General features: G+C 49.0%; 1 protein-coding gene across 5 annotated transcripts in view; it reads right to left on the reverse strand.

The window, feature by feature from the left end:
• LOC111833951 (uncharacterized) overlaps positions 1–17,024 on the reverse strand; it is a 49,210-nt gene extending 32,186 nt beyond the window's left edge. For 2 of the 5 annotated variants that reach the window (XR_011982619.1, XR_011982618.1), the window contains exons 1-2: positions 8,225–8,377; positions 4,461–4,573 (exon numbers count right to left, since the gene is read on the reverse strand). Coding sequence is in view for 3 of the 5 variants with exons in the window: in XM_072699408.1 (XP_072555509.1) it covers positions 4,461–4,573; positions 16,892–17,014 (236 nt within the window). In the remaining 2 variants the exon portion in view is untranslated. Of the gene's footprint in view, positions 1–4,460; positions 4,574–8,224; positions 8,378–16,891 lie in introns of those variants that run through there. The other 3 variants (XM_072699408.1, XM_072699406.1, XM_072699407.1) reach the window with 2 other exon arrangements.
• Positions 17,025–17,837: the final 813 nt, after the last annotated feature.

The raw sequence follows: 17,837 nt of genomic DNA on the forward strand, positions 1-17,837 counted from the left end.
GGCATACATTCTCCATCTCCATCATGCCCCCCTTCAAGTGGCATTCCCCGCCAATCGTCACGAAAACCCGGGAACTTCCTGTCATGCAGCCTTGTCCAGCCACTGCGGTCCCCGTCATCTCTAGTCATTCCTGCCAAATCCCAGAAGCCGACAGCATCCCCGGGGCCGAGCCGGCCCGACAGTGGCATTCCCACCGAAGCTGTCACCGCAGACGCCTGCGCTCCCTGTATCTCACCGCTCTGAGGGTGTCTGTCTTTACGGCTCCCAGGCTGTCCACATGAAACAAGCCAGCCACTCTCCTCACCGGGACGCAGAGCGGCGGAATTCCACCCCACACCATTAAAACTGTTTAAAGTTATTTAATGACTTGGGCTTTGTCCTTCAGACCCTGGCTGGCCTGATTCATTGTTTTATTGTTCCAGGAGAAGGGTTCGAGGACACACACTGACCTCCATGCTTATCTAGGCAGGGGGGGAAATGCACTTTCCATCAACAAACTGTTTATTAGCACTATATTATACTGCATTTTATGTTTATAAGCCCTACACTGTACTACACTATGTTTATAAGCCCTACACTCTATGTTTATAAATATTACACTGTACTACACTCTATGTTTATAAGTGCTACACTGTGCTTCACTCTATAAACAATTCACTATACTACACTATGTTTCTAAACACTGTACTATGCTACAGTTTATAAACACTAGACTGTACTTGACAGTATAAGCAGTACACTATATGTTTATAAGCACAACAGTATACTACACTATAATTCTGTTTAGGTTTATTGGCTGTCAGAATGTGAGTTTCTCAGGATGAATTCACTGAGTAACACCTGAATGACAGGTGACTTTGTGTTATGGAGCAGGGTTATGGAATTAAAACAGCATGGAGCTAAGATCGATTGAAACTTTATACACATCCGCTCCATTTCCCCTGTACCTTTGGACCCTCGACCCTCGAACACGTATAATGAGAGAATACCCATTTAAATGTACTTGCCTTGCATGGTGTAATCTCAGATGGTTTATCAATCTGGAGCTGAGCTTTGGTTGCCAGCAGTGAAGCAAACCCCGCCCACCTCCCCCCCCCAGGAGCACGATACCTGGAATATCAATACTGAACCCCTTGAAGATGACAGGTACTCGGTGCATCATGTACTTTTAGAAACTGTTAAATATCATGTACTACAACAGCCTGGAACATTCTGAAAGGAGACTCACGCTAATCTAGGATAGCGCTAAACGTACAGGTTTAAATACTCTGTAGTGAGGTTCTTCACCCCCAGCTGGTCCATGTCATTTTATCTCGCCGTCCAAACGCTTCTCCCTCCCTCAGCCTCTCTCTCTCTCGCGCAGAGTCTCGCTCCTCTCTTCCTGAGCCTCCCCCTGGTGAGATACGCCGGCTTTTATCTTGCTCCCTCTCTGAACTCCTCTTCTGCGATGTCATGTTTGTGTTGGCTTTGCTATCTGGAAACACGGTGCTGCCACGGCAATATTTTACAAAATCATTTATCAGGCCTGCGTCGGAGATGCCGCTCGGCCGCAGTGACGTACGCTCACCCTGCCAGACCGCCGGGGACACATCGTTAATTGGAATAATATGACAGAAGTTCAGGAAACGGCCCCCATTTGATAACTGCGGCTCGATCGTGTTTTTCCAGATAATTATATTAAAATAGCGCACCTGAGAACAGGGCCACAGCAACAGCCCAATCTGTAGACATAAATATTTTCTTTCGGTTATGAACAATAGAAATTAGGCCCTGGCAGTCCTCTCGATTGCAATCAGCCCCCTAATTGTCAGGCATTTTTTTGGGAAGGAGTTCAGAGTATATGAAAATCAGTAAGGCGCTTGAGTCACCCCTAGCCTACCCCCCCACCCCCCCCCACAACCCAGCAAAGCCCATGACTCAGAGCAGGGTCTGGCCCCCGTGTGGGGAGGGGCCCTTTTTTCTTGGTACAGCTTCTGTCATGGAAATTAACTGGGCTAAGTGATGTTTTGAGTGATTTCTGTAATTTTCCCCTCCTCGTATTTGTAATTAAAATTCTTCCAGCGGGGGCTGACAGACCCCAGGAGCGATCAGACTTAGCTGTGGCCTTGGCTTTAGGGGCGAAAGCCCCGATATCACGGCGACCCTGGGAAAGAGCTGCCGATCCGTCAGCGTTTTTTGTTCTATATCGAGTATCTATATCGAATTAACTTTGTGAAAAACACCCGTATCATCCACCCTGTGAAGCAGCTCATGGCTCACACACAGTTACATGTAGCTAATTAGCTGCACTTATTGCTTTAACTGCTTTCAAAACAGCCTCGTCTTCTCTTCTTCTGCACCTCTTGGTCTCCTTGTCTTGTCAAAGCCACCCCCACCCCTTTTACATATTATACTTTTTTTAAAAAAGCATCCATCATTCTTCCGTGCCAGACCCATCGATTCCCACGGAGCTGCTTCAGGAAGTCTGATTTTACATTTATCGGACGTGTGCGATTCCCCAAACGCAGCTTCAGCTGCCAAGGAAGAGCTGGGATTTACTTTAGAAAAAGGGTTTCGATTATCTGATTGCGGGATTCATGTGGAAGGGATTCCAAAACAAAAGGCCGCATCTTGCTGGATCACAGAGCCATGTGGTGCTCAGAGCTGGCGCTCCCGCCGGCGGCTGGCTCCCAGCGTGCCTGAAGGCCCTGCACCTACAGCATGATTAATTATGCGACGTAACAGCACGGCCATTCTTCAGGCTGATTTGTTTTCGTTCATGTTTTCACCCTGAGAGCTGCAGAGATCAAGCATGCAAATGATGACAGGCGTGATTGATGCCTCTGTGTCGGGCAGGGAGAGGCACACTGATATAATTGTAAAGAAAACAGTTATTTGCCACGATTTACAAGGCGCTGTTGCATTGCGGGGGTCTGACGTCGTCTGGAGGGTGGGGGGGGGGCACGTTTTCATCTGGTTGGAAATCCCTCCCCCGGGTCTGACCTCCCCGTTTGCCCGGAGGAAAGGCATCAATAGCGTATCGGTGAATGTCGATGCCGAGGAGCTGGACGGACGCCTGTGATCGGGGCGGTCCGATCAGTGGGGACGCGAAGGGCCTTTCTGAGCCGTGCAAGGCGTGCATGGCGATGAAATCATGTTATTACGTTGTTTATGTGCAAATCCAAAGCTTTTTAACGGGTCTGAGTTAGTCTCCAGCTGGGGATTGACTGAAGTGCACCCGGGGGTAGGTATCCAGCTCAGAGCTCAATCCGAGTCTTTCCGGATGCAGGTACCCAGTACGGGTTTTGACCTGTTTTACACTTTTACCCAGAGCCTGGTACATTAGCTAGCTGTCCTAAAAGCTGCCCTTATACTGACCTGCCCTCCAACTGGCGTTCCTTAAACAGGGGGCGCTGCTGACGCACTTCTCCGTTCAAGTCGCTCAGAATCAGGATGTGAATATATGGGATGCCTGGTATCTGTCATCACAGTCAGTTCCAATAGGGGGCGCTCACGATGGACTCATTTCTGAATGAGGAGCTTTGCACATACGTATTCCTGACCCTGCCTACCCGTGTTCATGACATGTATGACATATTTACACGGCTTTCCTCCCCCCGTCCAGTGATCGGTGGCCCCACCTGTGATCAGAAGCCAGAACCTTTTGTCCAAATATTTTGCAGTCCCACCCCCCCTTACAAACAGGCACACACACACACACACACACACACACACATCGCCCCCATCACCTTCCAGCCATTGCTGGCTGACTTTTTGCCCCAGCGCCTATTTGCACACCCTTTTCACCTGCCAGTGATCCCCCCCCTCTCCACTCCATATCTCACTAATCAACCCCCACCCTGCCCCCCCCCCAACCCGTGCGTGTGTGTGTGCTGTGTCCATGTGTGAGAAAATGTTCAGTGAGGGATGGCAAAATTTTAAGAAATCATTGTGTAAATCGTTTGTTTATTAACAACACATTTTGGGGGTTTCTCTGGAGCGGGGTGAGGGTTAGGAATCACGAGCTGTGTGTCTCTGGTGCGAGCATGCTTGTGTGCGTTCGTGTGTGTGTGTGTGTGCGTGCCTTTAAGTGTGTGTGTGTCTGTGTGTATGCAGACTCCCCCCGTTTGTTTTAATAAGGCTTCTGCTCACATTCCCCCACAAGCAGTAGTCATAGGAGTCCCATTAAGTGATCAAAGTGGTCCCAGGGCCACCCCCCCAAACCCCACCCAAAAGGTCACTACTGGGCCCTCCGTGTACTCTGGGTGGGTGAGCCCCCCTCCCCCCAAACTCAGGGCTGCTTTCAAACCCCCCCCCCCCCCCCACCCCCGCCGAGTGCTCAGATCCATCACCCTTATCTCCAGATGCCTTACACCCTGGATCACGTTAAGGCAATTCGCCCCGGGATAAGAGGGCAGCTGCTCTGTGGCTGCTTTCGGAGTGCCCCCACCAACACCTCTCTGTCCCGGCCCTTGCTTTACCTTGGCCAATCTGTGTGGAGCACAAGTCTCCTGCCATGACTCCTGCTCGCTCCTCTGATTGGATGAATGATCAGGAATGCTGTGTTGTTTGGCCAATCCCGCCTCCATGGACCCTACAGACCAGGAAGGATTTCATTAGTTCCCTGGGGGGTGATAGGCGGCTGTCTGTGCAGGATGCCCCTGTCAACTTCTGCAGGGTCCTTCACATTCTCAAAAGCCAAACTTTGAAGTTGCTTACAGTTTGTAATTAGCTTCAGACCCAGCCAGGGTGGTGTGACCCCCCCGAGCAACACTAAGCTCATCAGGCCCCTTCTTGAAAAGTAACTTCAAACCAGTAGACCAGTTCAGCCTTAGAGTTCAGTACTGGCTTGCTGGATCTTAGACACTGGCCATGAGTATGAGCTTGTGAAAATGAAATTATGCTTAATTTTCTCTCCTTTGACACTTTTAATTACACCAGTCACACTGTTTTTTTGCCCCCTAATCACGGTCTCCCAGAATCCCCTGCTCATGGTTGCACACAAGTAGCATGGCCCATTCATCCGTACATCAGGCCAGTGTCCCGGTGGTCCTTTCCATTGTTATTCCAGCTCTGCAGAAAACAAACATGGCCGCCGGTGACGATGACGGAGCACGCGATGACACGCCAGGTCGGCGGGTGCGGAGATTAAGTGCCAGTAAGTGAGTGGATACTGACCTTCTAATCTAGGCCCACTGCAGGGACTTTGTTTATTCATGATATTAGAAGTACTTCATTACCACAACAGCCACAGCTACCAGAGCTGCTGGGGGTGCAGTGTCGTGACGGCCCACAGGATGCAGTGCACTGGGTATGCAGGGGTTCACAAAAGCCACTGACTGAAGGGAAGGGCTAATCCTACTGATCAGCACGATGCACACAACCTAGCACAAATTTCACGGTGTTATATATTTCCTTAGGCAATCGGCTGTGCCTGTAATCGGAAGGTCGCTGGGTCAAATCCCAAGCTTGGTAGAGTGATTTCACTGTTAGGCCCTTGAGCAAGGTCCTTTACCCCCAATTGTTCCAGTGACTGGCTCGTCCTGCTTTCTCAAAAATATATGTTGCTTTGGATAAAATGTAAATGGACATTCAAGATGACCATACATTCTTCTAATTTGAATAATAATCATTAGCCTCTCGGACAGACGAGGTCTTTAAAAAGATCAATCAGCTTTACGAAAAGCAGAAGGATCTGGAAGTTTTCATCAGGAGTGTGTAGGTGGTGGTGGGGGGGCGGGGTCTCTATCAATATTTGGGGTGTCCTCTGGGATTAGAGCTGGGGGGCAAAGGTCTCGAAGGACTGGTGCAGACCCCCAGTGATTTATCCTGCTGAGGTGTGCTTGTCTCAGAAGCCGGCGGTCGCCATGGCGAGTGTTGACAAAGTCAAGAGCCCTTCAACATAAAGGCTCCTTTGGCTGGTGTCTCGGACTGCGAGGGCTCTGTGTTTGCTGGGGGATGCCAATCCATTACTCAATGGCCAAACTATTTGTTGATAGAGTGAAACCGAGCGTAATTAATTTGTTTTAAGAAGCCCGTGAAAGAGACGTTGAGAAGCCCAAATGGAAAGAACATCGTTATCTAAATGAAATATGTCCAGAGCTTCTGCAGGAATTGGATCAGCCCAAAGGCTTAGAATAAGGGGGAAAAAACCACCATAAAAGAAAAAATAAAACTGAATGCCAGGTAGTCGATTCGAAAATAATGCTTAAGACTGTGGAAGAAGCAGCCAAGAATAAGGGCTTTAATAAATGAAAAATAAACATAAGAAGCTAAAGGCAGCTGAGCTCCCACACAGAGCGCCGGTCGCACCCGGGCGGCCCATCAGTGCTGCCCCCCCATGCTCCCAGGACCGCCCCCTTCCCATCAGGCCGCCTGCCGTGTTTCCCCGTCGTTAAATTCGGGACATAGCGACTCCTCGCCTGCTCTTTGTAGTGCACTGAGAGTGACCCGGGCAGTCAGATAGCCAGTGGGGCGGAGATACACCCATCTGGAGGGGGGGAGCGGGCGTTTACTCAGCTGGCTTCGTCACACCGCCAAGCGTCTTCACCACTCTGAGTCACTCGCCTTCCAAAGAGCTGCTTTTTCCTGTAAACTCCCAGGAAACAACCAGAGCCACCTTCAAGCTATAGTGACAGGGGCCAGTATGTTGTTGCTGGGGCCTCACCGAAAATGCACTTTGGGGCTCCTAGCCCACCCCAGTGTAGTGACTGTTTATGGCCACCAGGGGAACTCCCACACCTCAGGAGCCCCGCAGAAATGCGTGGTTTGTGTGGTGGTATAGTGACTAGTTACTACAGATAGTGGCAGCATAAACGATGGAATTCCACCCCTCCTCAATAACTGTGACTACTAATACTGACCCTCTCTCAGAGCTTTACAGTCGTCCGTCTTCAGCTAGGGCGGCGATAGCGAGGCCTCGGCAAGGTTAATCCTCGCTGTTCACGTACTTTAAACCCAGCATCTCCTCCTCGGGGCCCGTTGATAAATCAGCAGCAAAGGGAGCCTGACCACAAGCAGGCTGCTTACAGGCCGATTCAAGCTGTCAGACATGGGGGGGGGACGGGGGGGGACGGGACTGAGCCCGTCAGATTAGCGGGTGTGAAGTAGTGGGGTGGGAGTTTCCGGTGAGTTCTGAGGACACAAGCGGCCTGCCGCTCAGGTATGCGGATGGATTGTAACGTACGGGAAATATCGGCTGGTGCGAGTGGCAGTAACGGGAGATCCGCGTGGGCCTGGTCTGATGGCTGGCAGCATGTGCAGGGGAGGAGGGCCGTGATGGAGTGGTGGGGGAATCAGGTGGGCGTTTTTACCCCGGAGCTGGCAGCGGACCCACATTTTTCAACTTTGTCTCTATCCTCTATCAGCCCCCCCCTCCTGGATTAAGGTTAACCCCAGCTCATACCTTTCCACAGGTCCCGTTACTGATTAACATTTGAGAAATGGGCCCACAGATCAGACTGAATTGGCCCTTTGCGTAAATTTCCAAAGCAAATAAACTAATTTCAGCTGACAAAACAGACCTAACTGGCTTATTAATGAGTTTCTAATGCATAGTAAAGCAAACACTTACTGAGTTCATTTAGTACTTAATTATCAAGGGGAGAAAATGCGGCTTGTTGGTACAAAACCTATAAAGAGGCATTCAAACGTAAACAGTGTTTAAGTGGGCCATCCCCCCCACCCGAATGAGAAGGTGGGTCTGGAGAAGAGCCCAGAAAAACAGTTTATGACCTGGGTTTTATACGTGTTCGACACAAAGAAAGCTTTTCGGGTTTCCATTAGGCACTGGGAGGCCTCACTATGGCATCTCGGGGGGGGGGGGGGGTACCAAACTCATTTGCTCAATTAAAGGGTCATTTTGCTTTAAAAACATCGGAATTGTAAAAAGATTAAAACGGCAGCGGCTGAGAATCCTAACCAGCCCCGAACTGTTTCTGTAGACTTTGACTGTCAAATTATGATAAACTTATATTATTAAGCTTTTTCGTAACGTTTTACTTGAGGGGACACACATAATACGGCACTATACTCTTACTTAATGTTTCATTAAACAGAATTTACGTGTTATTTACGTACTGATCCCATAATCGTTCATAATTAATCAATCATAACAGTTTCATGTATTTCACGCAGTTACTATATGTGTTCATGACTTGTACTTAATAATAACTGAGTTACTAGGTTACTTACGCCGCTGAAGAAAAGCGTTACCAGCTTTTTTTTTTTAGCTGGAATCGCATACCTTGAATTGCCAGTAAAAGTTAAAGGTCCTAATGCGTTGTTGTGGCTAAGCTGTTCCATCACGTCATCCATGAGTATCCACTTTAGAGCACAAAACATTATTTTATCATTATTTTAGTACTTAGGACAGAAGATGAAAAAATGTCTGCCTAACTTAAAGGGGATAATCAGGACGATGGCCGGGTACGGCATAGCCTCTCCCACTCCGAGCCGTAAACGCGCCTCACGCACGAGCCGGTATGCCTCGAGATGCCGGTGCTGCTGCACAAGTCACTGTTTGAGTCTGTACCAAGATCCAGTCACCTGTTGCTAAGTGACTGCAGGAAAAATATTGCCCCAGTTTTCGTTGTTATAAATACATTTAATTAGATGTCATTTGAGCAGAAATTATAGTTATGATGTAAAAGAGTTGTAGTGAATTTGCCATGTCATTCTTCTGGTATGAGCCGATCGCGCTTTCGTCCTGGATCCCTCTGGGTCACGCGCCTTTGCTCCCGTTAAATCCCCCGCGCGGCTACTTGCGGTCGCGTTTCGCAGCAGTGTGAAGCCCGTAATAAATCTCATGTCACAGCTATCGGTGTAAATGCGTGGCGATTTGCCCTCCCCGAGTACGTGGGGAATTACGCTGCTTAATGACAGGTTTTAAAATGTGCCGCCCCAGGGAGTTTTACAGGTTAAAGTAGTAAACTGTAGAAATTCACCTTTCACTCAAAGACGAAGGATAGAGCAGGATGATGGATTCAGTGAAATGTGCAGTAAAATAAAGTCACATGGTTTATTGGATAATTAGTTTTTGCATTCAGTAACAGTGAAGTGCAACAGCACAGTGCTTGTCTCCGATCCTTTACCTAATTAACGTGTGCCGGGGGGGAACGTATACAGGTCGATTTGCAAAACGTGCCCATCAAATGGTATATTAGCATTAGCAGAAACGCACACCTCACATTCATCCAAAATTATTAATCAGCGCAGTGCCTGATTCAGTTCCTGAGTCTCCTCTGGGATACGGATGTACACGAGATACGAGTTAAGACACTTTATGAGTCTGGCAGTAAATCCTTCGGGCTGACGGAGGAAACTCCTCCCGATGGAGCAGAGGCTGTCATAGCGCACCTCTTCGCTCCTGCTCTCTAGCTGAAAGCGAGGCGATATTACTGGTCTAATTCTGAACCGCACTAAGGTGCCTCTGAAGTTAAATCCGCCGGCAGTCAGTTTAATGCTCTTACCTTAAATCGCTACTGTGGGATTTCCGCTCGCCGAAAGCTGAGGAGGTGTAGGTGAAAATTTGTCCACGGGGGGAGCTGTTTCTCAAAGTTAGGCTAGCTCCGTTTTATTTATTTAGTTGTTAAATTTTCAACGGTGTCCTCACCGACATAATTTCACGACAAATAATAATTGGAGTGGTTAAAGACAGAGGAACAAGAATTGTAGGCATGGAAACAGTATAGGGTAGGATATAGGTGTGTACACAAGCAGGCAGCCTACATATTGTCTTATATCCAACAATACATCAAGCAGCTGTTGTCTTTAAACTAAACAAAATCACTCTCCCTTTCTTCGTCACTTTGTCACCTCCAGGCAAACATGTGATGTCATATCCGAGTGCCTGGCTCCCTCGCTCTTCTGAACGTGTGATGTCATATCCGAGTGCCTGGAAGCCCTCAGCCGCGGGTGTCAGGGCCATCCCTGTAAGATCGCAGCCAGTGCTCTGTTTCTTATTCGCCTGATGGATAGAGGGCCAGCGTCTTGCCATGCTTTGCTCGAATGGGGCGGGGGGGAGGGGCCATCACAGCGCTGTCACTATCGGGGGCCTCGGGGGGCTCCCCGCTTTTACTCGAGCCTGTGGGTCGCGGGTTCGAGCCTGACCGAACCTTTCCCCCACTTTCCTCAAAACACGCAGCTGTGTAAATGGACATAGAGAAAAACGTCAGCGATGTAAGTCATGCAGGATCGGAGAGTTTTCTGCGGAAACTGATATTAATACGACGCAGATGCCAAAGACGCTGGATAATTTCTGTGTGGCAGATGTAGGAGTGAGATCCACCAGGCCGGGCTTTGATGCGGGACACAAGGGAGGTCTGCAAGCGCCCCCCCCCCCCTCCCCCTCCCCCTCCCCCTCCCCCCACTCTGGCATAAATTAGACCCCTTCATGTTGGAAGGAAACAACAGAGGCCTCAGCATAAGAAAAAGCGGCCTGCAAGAGCAGAATAGGAAAGAGCACAGGAGCGGGAATTCTCCGAAGCGTCCAGTGAAGTTCTGAGAGCTGCTGCTGAAACGGGATCATAAATCATGCTGTAAACTCCTGCTGCACGCGATTGTCATCCCGTGTGAGTGGAACAGGGCACCCCGAGAGCATGGTACAGAATCAAATAGAGCATGTTCCGTGTAAGTGGAACAGGGCACTCTGAGAGCATGGTACAGAATCAAATAGAGCACGTTCCGTGTAAGTGGAACAGGGCACTCCGAGAGCGTGGTACAGGATCAAATAGAGCACGTTCCGTGTGAGTGGAACAGGGCACTCCGAGAGCGTGGTACAGAATCAAATAGAGCACATTCCGGCACAATCCGGTTTTCCAGTAAGCATAGTGGTTTTATAAGGAAATTCAGCATTCCTTAATTTGGGGGGGGGGGTTCTCAAAGGTCCGGCTACCGCGCCAAGGTTTGGTCTGTGGTGCTGCTGTGGAGCACTCCTCAGGACATCCCAGCTACTCGCTTAAAAGGTCATGCAGGAGACCCGACCACGGTGCCCCGTGCCACGGGGGAGTCGCGGTACAGTCTAGATGAGCGTGCCACGGGGGAGTCGCGGTACAGTCTAGGTGAGCGTGCCACGGGGGAGTCGCGGTACAGTCTAGGTGAGCGTGCCACGGGGGAGTCGCGGTACAGTCTAGGTGAGCGTGCCACGGGGGAGTCGCGGTACAGTCTAGGTGAGCGTGCCACGGGGGAGTCGCGGTACAGTCTAAGTGAGCGTGCCACGGGGGAGTCGCGGTACAGTCTAGGTGAGCGTGCCACGGGGGAGTCGCGGTACAGTCTAGGTGAGCGTGCAATGGGGGAGTCGCGGTACAGTCTAGATGAGCGTGCAATGGGGGAGTCGCGGTACAGTCTAGATGAGCGTGCAATGGGGGAGTCGCGGTACAGTCTAGGTGAGCGTGCCGAGGTCCCCGGTGGTGTCAGTCAGGCCAGCAACTGCCTGTGCAGCTCTGCGAAGTGTCACTGTCCTGGGGACCCTAAGGGGCCATTATTATGCCTGGGGTTACCTAGCAACTCATAATACCGTGTTGGCATTAAGGTTTCTCCTTATTTTAGCTGACAAGACATGATGGAAGTGCAGAGAAGGCCAGCGTCGGGTAGGATGAGCTGCAAGACCGAGGCTCAGCGCCGGCAGGTAAATGTTACACCTGCAATCCCCGGGAAACAGGGGGCATCCCTGGCTGTGTGTAACACCGTGGACCCCCAGACCACATGTCGGTGATGCGGCTGAGGCCCAAAGCACAGTCAGACCACAACACTGTGACTGGCATCTCAATGATGAATAAAAAGAAAAGAAAAACAGCTGGACCCAGAACCATGAAACGGCGCAGACTGGGGGGGGGGGGGGGGTGGAGGCTGTTAGTGGGACAGAGAGGCAGTTTCAGGTCAGCAGAGATAAACTGCCGATCCAGTAAATGTCACTTTTTATCCTCTCCCTTCAGGTGGATTCAGAGTCACAGTTAAACATGGCATGTCAATATCATCCCGCTGCCGTGAGTGACGGGCTGGACTCATGCTGTTCCAGCGTGGCCTTGTAGGACGATAAAGGCGGCCCAGCGGGAGATTCCGCCACTCGCTTATCTTAATCCGGCCCCAGTTATGACATTTATTTAAACAGACCTCCTTTACGAGTCTGCCAGCAGATTTCTGCTTTTGCTGTGCTTGGACGTGCGGGCACAGCGCTAACGTCGTAGCATTAGTGTCATGGCATTAGCGTCACAGCTGTAGAATCATAGCGTCAGCATCACCGTATTAGCATCCCGATGTCGTGGCGTTAGCGTTGCAGCATTAGCATAAGCATTAGTGCTTAGCACATGACCTAGGCATACCTGGCCTTGGATAACATGGAGCGGATGCAGTTCCGTGTATTAGTCCATGTGACTTTGCATCTACAGTTAACCAGCATCTGTCCAGCTGGCCATTCCTATATTCACTGTTGATTTACAGTCAGTGCATTTCATCTCATGTTTTCCTCCAGAGCAGTGTAATGGCTGACGGGGTTATCCGTTTCCTGAATAGACACGGGGAGTAGAAACATGCTGATTTTCATCTCACGACGGGACGGGAGGTGTGTGTTTGTTTGTTTCAGGTGCTGAGCTGCACCTACACCACCCCCAGATACCAAAACAGAGACACAAACACACCAGCTACGCACTAAAGGGCCAGAACGCAGCACATGTAAGCGGAGACGCGGATCCCCTACCGGAGAATGACATCACGGGAGCAGTGAGCTCTGTGAGATATACGGCCGCTGGATGCGGGAACCACAATATCACTTAGCCTTGTTGCTTTAGGCTTCTGCGGGGCTTTTCTGAGGGGGCACTCTGGCTTGACACACTGCAAATTTTCTGCAAGTAAAAATCTCCCATCTGCAAAGACCCATAACTTAAGAAAAATTTCAGACCCCCCCCCCCTTAAATTTTGGGGGATAATTCAAACAACAGCCTCAATACTGTAAACTCTGCCCTCCCCCTTTCTACCCAGAGGCATGTGGCTTGATTGCGGCCTGCTGGTCTTCTCTCTCTCTCTCTCCCCCCCCATCTCTCTCTTTCTCCGTGTCTCTCTCACCATGTCTCTCCTCTACATGTCTCTGCTCTTCATACCTCTCTCTCCCTCATTTTTTCCACACTCACATGCGTTTCTGTGAGGATATTTATGGAGACGCACGCACTGGAGTTTCGGGGGGAAATCACATTTTTGCCATTTGGAGCCAGTGGGAGATCACCAGTGCTGCTATCATCCATAACTCATCTCCCGCTCTTCACTCCTGATGGATTTGTACTCTTTTTAGAATTCCTCAGCTCTTGATACATCGATCAAGGCCATCAAACAGGGAGAGAGTCCCCCCACTGTAAATTTAAATGTGTGTTTGCTTTAAAAATGTCAGTAGCTGCGCATTTTAGGAGCTGAATAGAGTTCATGTTCAGCTATAAGGTCCTGTAAATGCATTGAAGCTTCACTGGATTCCAGACATTTCCTTTAGCTTAAATTACAAAGGCTATGTGCCCTTAATAAGGGAACTCAACAATAATTGATTTGAAGGGGACACTTGCTCATTTTTTGGGGGGGGGGGGGGGGGGGGATACTGACATACAGAACAAGCCTCATGTTTCTCAGGGTTCGTGAAACAGGTCAAAAACCAAATGGAATAAAAAGTTGTCAAAATGTTGGAAAAACTCAAAAGAAAAATTACAGGTACATTATTTGTTTTAACAGTTGCGAACGGGGACATATGGGAATATTTAAGAGCGTATTTCTCAAGCACTTGGAAGCCGGCCTTCCAGTGGAGAGTAAGCACGGAGATCACAGAAAGGTAAGGGGTTTGTGTTTTACACGGCCCGCCGAACGTGACCTTCCATCAGGAACACTTGTTGAAAACAGACCGATAGCTGATCCCCTCCCTCCGACACGTACCCACCGCGCTTCGGCAGAATGCTTGGACCTCATACTTCTTCTTGGAAATGAAACGCAATTAGCATCTGTTTTGCTAAGCTGGCGGCGATTCCGACGTTCACATCCGTTTGGCGGACTGACGACCCCGATGCCCCTGCGGGTGAGAGGTCAGCCGGAGACGGGAGCTATCGCCCCGGCTGCCCACTGAACATCTCATCTGATGTTTTTACTCGGAATAAGACAGTGGGCTGGTCGGAGCGGAGGGTCACACAGTGTAACGTTTATTTGTTCTCATTAGAGAAGGAACCTTCCACGACAGCACAGGGAATATATATCTTCAGGGCAGAAACTTTAAAAATCTTATAGCAGACGCCCCTTTCCTGTACTTTTGGGACCTTCTGCCTTCCAAATTCCCTGACTGGGACCAGTGAAGTATATCTGTCGCACTCGGAACAGAGACTGCGCTGACGTCTGCGCTATCCCACGATGCACCTTGCTGAGAAGGCCCAAATGGAGCTGTGGGCTTCCATCTCGGGTTGCCTGGGTACAGGGTTTCAGTCCCGTGAACCAGCTGGGCTTGGGGCGGGGGGCACTGTTCCCAGCGCATTCCCCTTCATCCGGTTTGTTATTGATGAGAACAGGATACATGCGAGGACCGACACTTTGGGGGTGTTACTTGATTACAGTATTGCGTTACCTTTTTGGCAAGGGGGGAGTGAGAGAGGGAGAGCGGTTAGGGTGGTGGGGGGGGGGCGACGTGTAGCAGGGGCCATGTGTTTGCTATTAATTTATGTATTATCATTTTTCATTCTGACATAAAGAGTTCTGGGAGGGCGCTGTACATTGTAAACGGTAATGCCGAAAGAGCCTAACCCGTCAGCACCAGAACAGTCGTGACAGTGGGACGATTTTGGGGGGGGGGGGTGAGAAGCGAGGGGGGGCACACACAGAGGAGTTGAGGCACTTACGGGACTCCAGGTTCAAAGGATGTAAGGAACTAACCCTTATGCTGTTATTGCCATGGTAACGCTGCGGCCTGCCATGGTAACGCTGCGGCCTGCCATGGTAACGCTGCGGCCTGCCATGGTAACGCTGCGGCCTGCCATGGTAACGCTGCGGCCTGCCATGGTAACGCAGTGGCCTCATCACCGATGGTGCTGGCCACTCCTATAGGATGCCCTGTGGCGACTGCGTTCCTGCACGTGCTAAACCTTCTCTTGTCCACATTGCTGAGTGGGACAGGCTTCGAGGGCCAGTGGAAGGCGGGTCATGGAGATGCTGGGAAAAGGCTGTGGTACACATGTCTGAGTGTCATAGGCAAGGGCATACCTAGGCATTGTGGGCCACACTGTAGATATAATTTATACATCTCGACAAATTGTAACATTTCGCACTGAGGGGCAGAGGTGGATAGTTCAGGTCCAGAAAGTACAAATCCAGACCAAGGTTTGTTTCAACCAACCAGCTGAGTACTCTGTGTCTGTGACTCTTTAAACTCAACTATTCGGTTGAAACAAAACCGTGGACTGGATGTATATTTTCTGGATCTGAACTTTCCACCTCTGCTCAGGGCCCCTATAAAGTGCTGCCAGGATATCCATGCCCCTCCGACACCCCCGCTAACGGGGCTTAGCTTACCAATACGTTTTACATTTCAAACAGTAGTGCATGGTCTCTGCCTTTAAGGCGTCCATCTTGGGGCTTGGCCCGGCCCAGCCCCCCTGCCTGCCTGCTATGGCCTTTTTTTGATTTAGTCATGGAAAACTGCCCTTCCTACTTTTTTGATGGTTGATTGCAAGCATATGGGAACCCAATGAATTTTTCTGCTTTTTAAATGCCGTACGTCCCAGAAAGAACATGCCATTGTTTTTTTGTTTGTGTCCATATCTCTTGCAAAGCTTGTGTAAAAACACATGAAAAGGTTATTGTGAAAGGGCCAGTCAAAAGACTGGTGTGATATCCATTTACATTTGCTAGTTCGGTAACATTTTATATGAAATATTTAAATATTTATAAATAAAAGGCATAACACATTATAGTCAGTTTAGTTATGAAGGTATAGCGCATTATAGATGAGAGCTTTATAAGGCATTCATAATGCATAATAAACATGGCTATAACGTGTTATACCTTTTGATAAATATTATAACCATGATTATAATGCATTATGAGTGCATTATAATGAATTATGAAAGTGTTTACAAATTGCTAAAAGCATGGCCTTAAGTAAAGTGTTACTGCTAGTTCTTATGTGTTGATAATCTAACGGCTGACTTCTAATACGTCTAATAAATATGAATATGGCTGTAATGCTAACACTGGTGCACCTGTCTGAGGAAATCTAATTATTTGTTGAAGAAACCCTTGAGACAACTGTATTTTTTGCACTGTCTGACACGCCCCCATTCGCCATTTTGAAGGTATTCGCGGACGCAAACACTAGGAAGAACGGAGAAGAAAAAGCAGAACGAGAAAATTCCGTAGAGAAAAACTTACGAAGGACGCCAGGGATCGCTATTTGGCTAAATTGTCAATAATCAACAATATAGATCCGTATGATCTCACATCAAAAAAATGGAATTCCGACGCGACATTGTTGCCTCCAACTTCATCTCTGAATATAACAAATTACCTTGTTTATGGTATCAGCGCTTACACATATGAACAGTTCAAGAACTATACATCTCTTGAAGCCCACGGACATTTCATCAATGGCTGGTTGCAGGATCTGTTCACATTTCGAACGCAGGACTGCGATTACACAATAGTCACTGCAAAGGTACGCTAGCTTTTAATCAAGTTGCAAACAAATCTGTATAGCCTCGAACAAAGGAGACTAAGGGGGGGACATGGTCCAAGTATATTAGATTCTAACAGGTCTGGATGCAGCCAAATGGCTACTTCAATAAATTTCTTGTGTTCAAGTTATTAGTAATTATATGATGAAGTTAACTGCAATCTTGTAGACAGCCTTACAAATGAAGCATAATAATAAATAATAATACATACATAATTACAATAATAATACCTTCTCTACCTGCCGTACATATCCTCTTTTCCAAGTGGGAATCCGAAAAAATCTTATGTTGTGGTCCACCTTTCTGCCTTGTGATTTAGTATGACAGCCTTTCACACAGCAGGAGTATCCCATCTTACGAAGGATAAAGGCGGACGCAAACGCTTGCTCTTAGTCTTGAGTTATATACCTCCAAAATGGCGATTCGACCCACAATACACTGCGACTGTAGCGAGTGTGACATCAACTGTCAAAGACAACTGTCAAAGAATAAATTAATAAATTGTGCTAATAATATTTTAAAAAATGAAATTCATGATTTGGGGAGTGTGTTTAAAGGTTCTGTAGTTAAAGTAAAAACCAAAAATTCAGGTAAGTGATGTTTCGCGATGTCAGCTCTGAATCTGCGTGAGCTCGGCGTGCCTTTGGTGCTTCTAAAATATAAAGCCACGCGGAGAGGGAGCTTAGCTCGGAACGTCTTCATTACGCGGCGGGCAGCCGAGCGCTTCACCCGGCCAGATGCTCCGGGACCTTTCGGGGCGGTGGCTGCGGAGACCCGGCGCTAGCCGAACATAAATCATGCGGGTGCTGCACGCAAACAGCTCAGTGAGGGACAGCCGGCTTAGTGCGCTTCCCCAGCTGCGCGTCCGTGCCGCGGACTGCCGCTCCGCATCCCCCCAAACGCCGCGAACAAGCGGCACGGACACGCTTAAAGTGATAGTGATCGATGAGCTGCAGATCTGGAAAATGTGATCCTATTTGCGGTTCGGTCTGTTTTTCGTTTAAATCCCTGCTTTCTGTCTATTTAGGCAGCGACGCTCTGCTTGGGTCAGTCTGATGCGGGGCTGGGGGCGCATGTCCCCGGGGCTCCAGCATCGTTTCAGTACTGAGGCCGCAGGAAACCCCGCTCCCCCACCATTCCGATATAAACCAATAGAAACGCCTTTGTCTGTTTGTT

Source organism: Paramormyrops kingsleyae, chromosome 14 (genome assembly GCF_048594095.1).
Source record: "Paramormyrops kingsleyae isolate MSU_618 chromosome 14, PKINGS_0.4, whole genome shotgun sequence".
NCBI classification, from domain to species: Eukaryota; Metazoa; Chordata; class Actinopteri; order Osteoglossiformes; family Mormyridae; genus Paramormyrops; species Paramormyrops kingsleyae.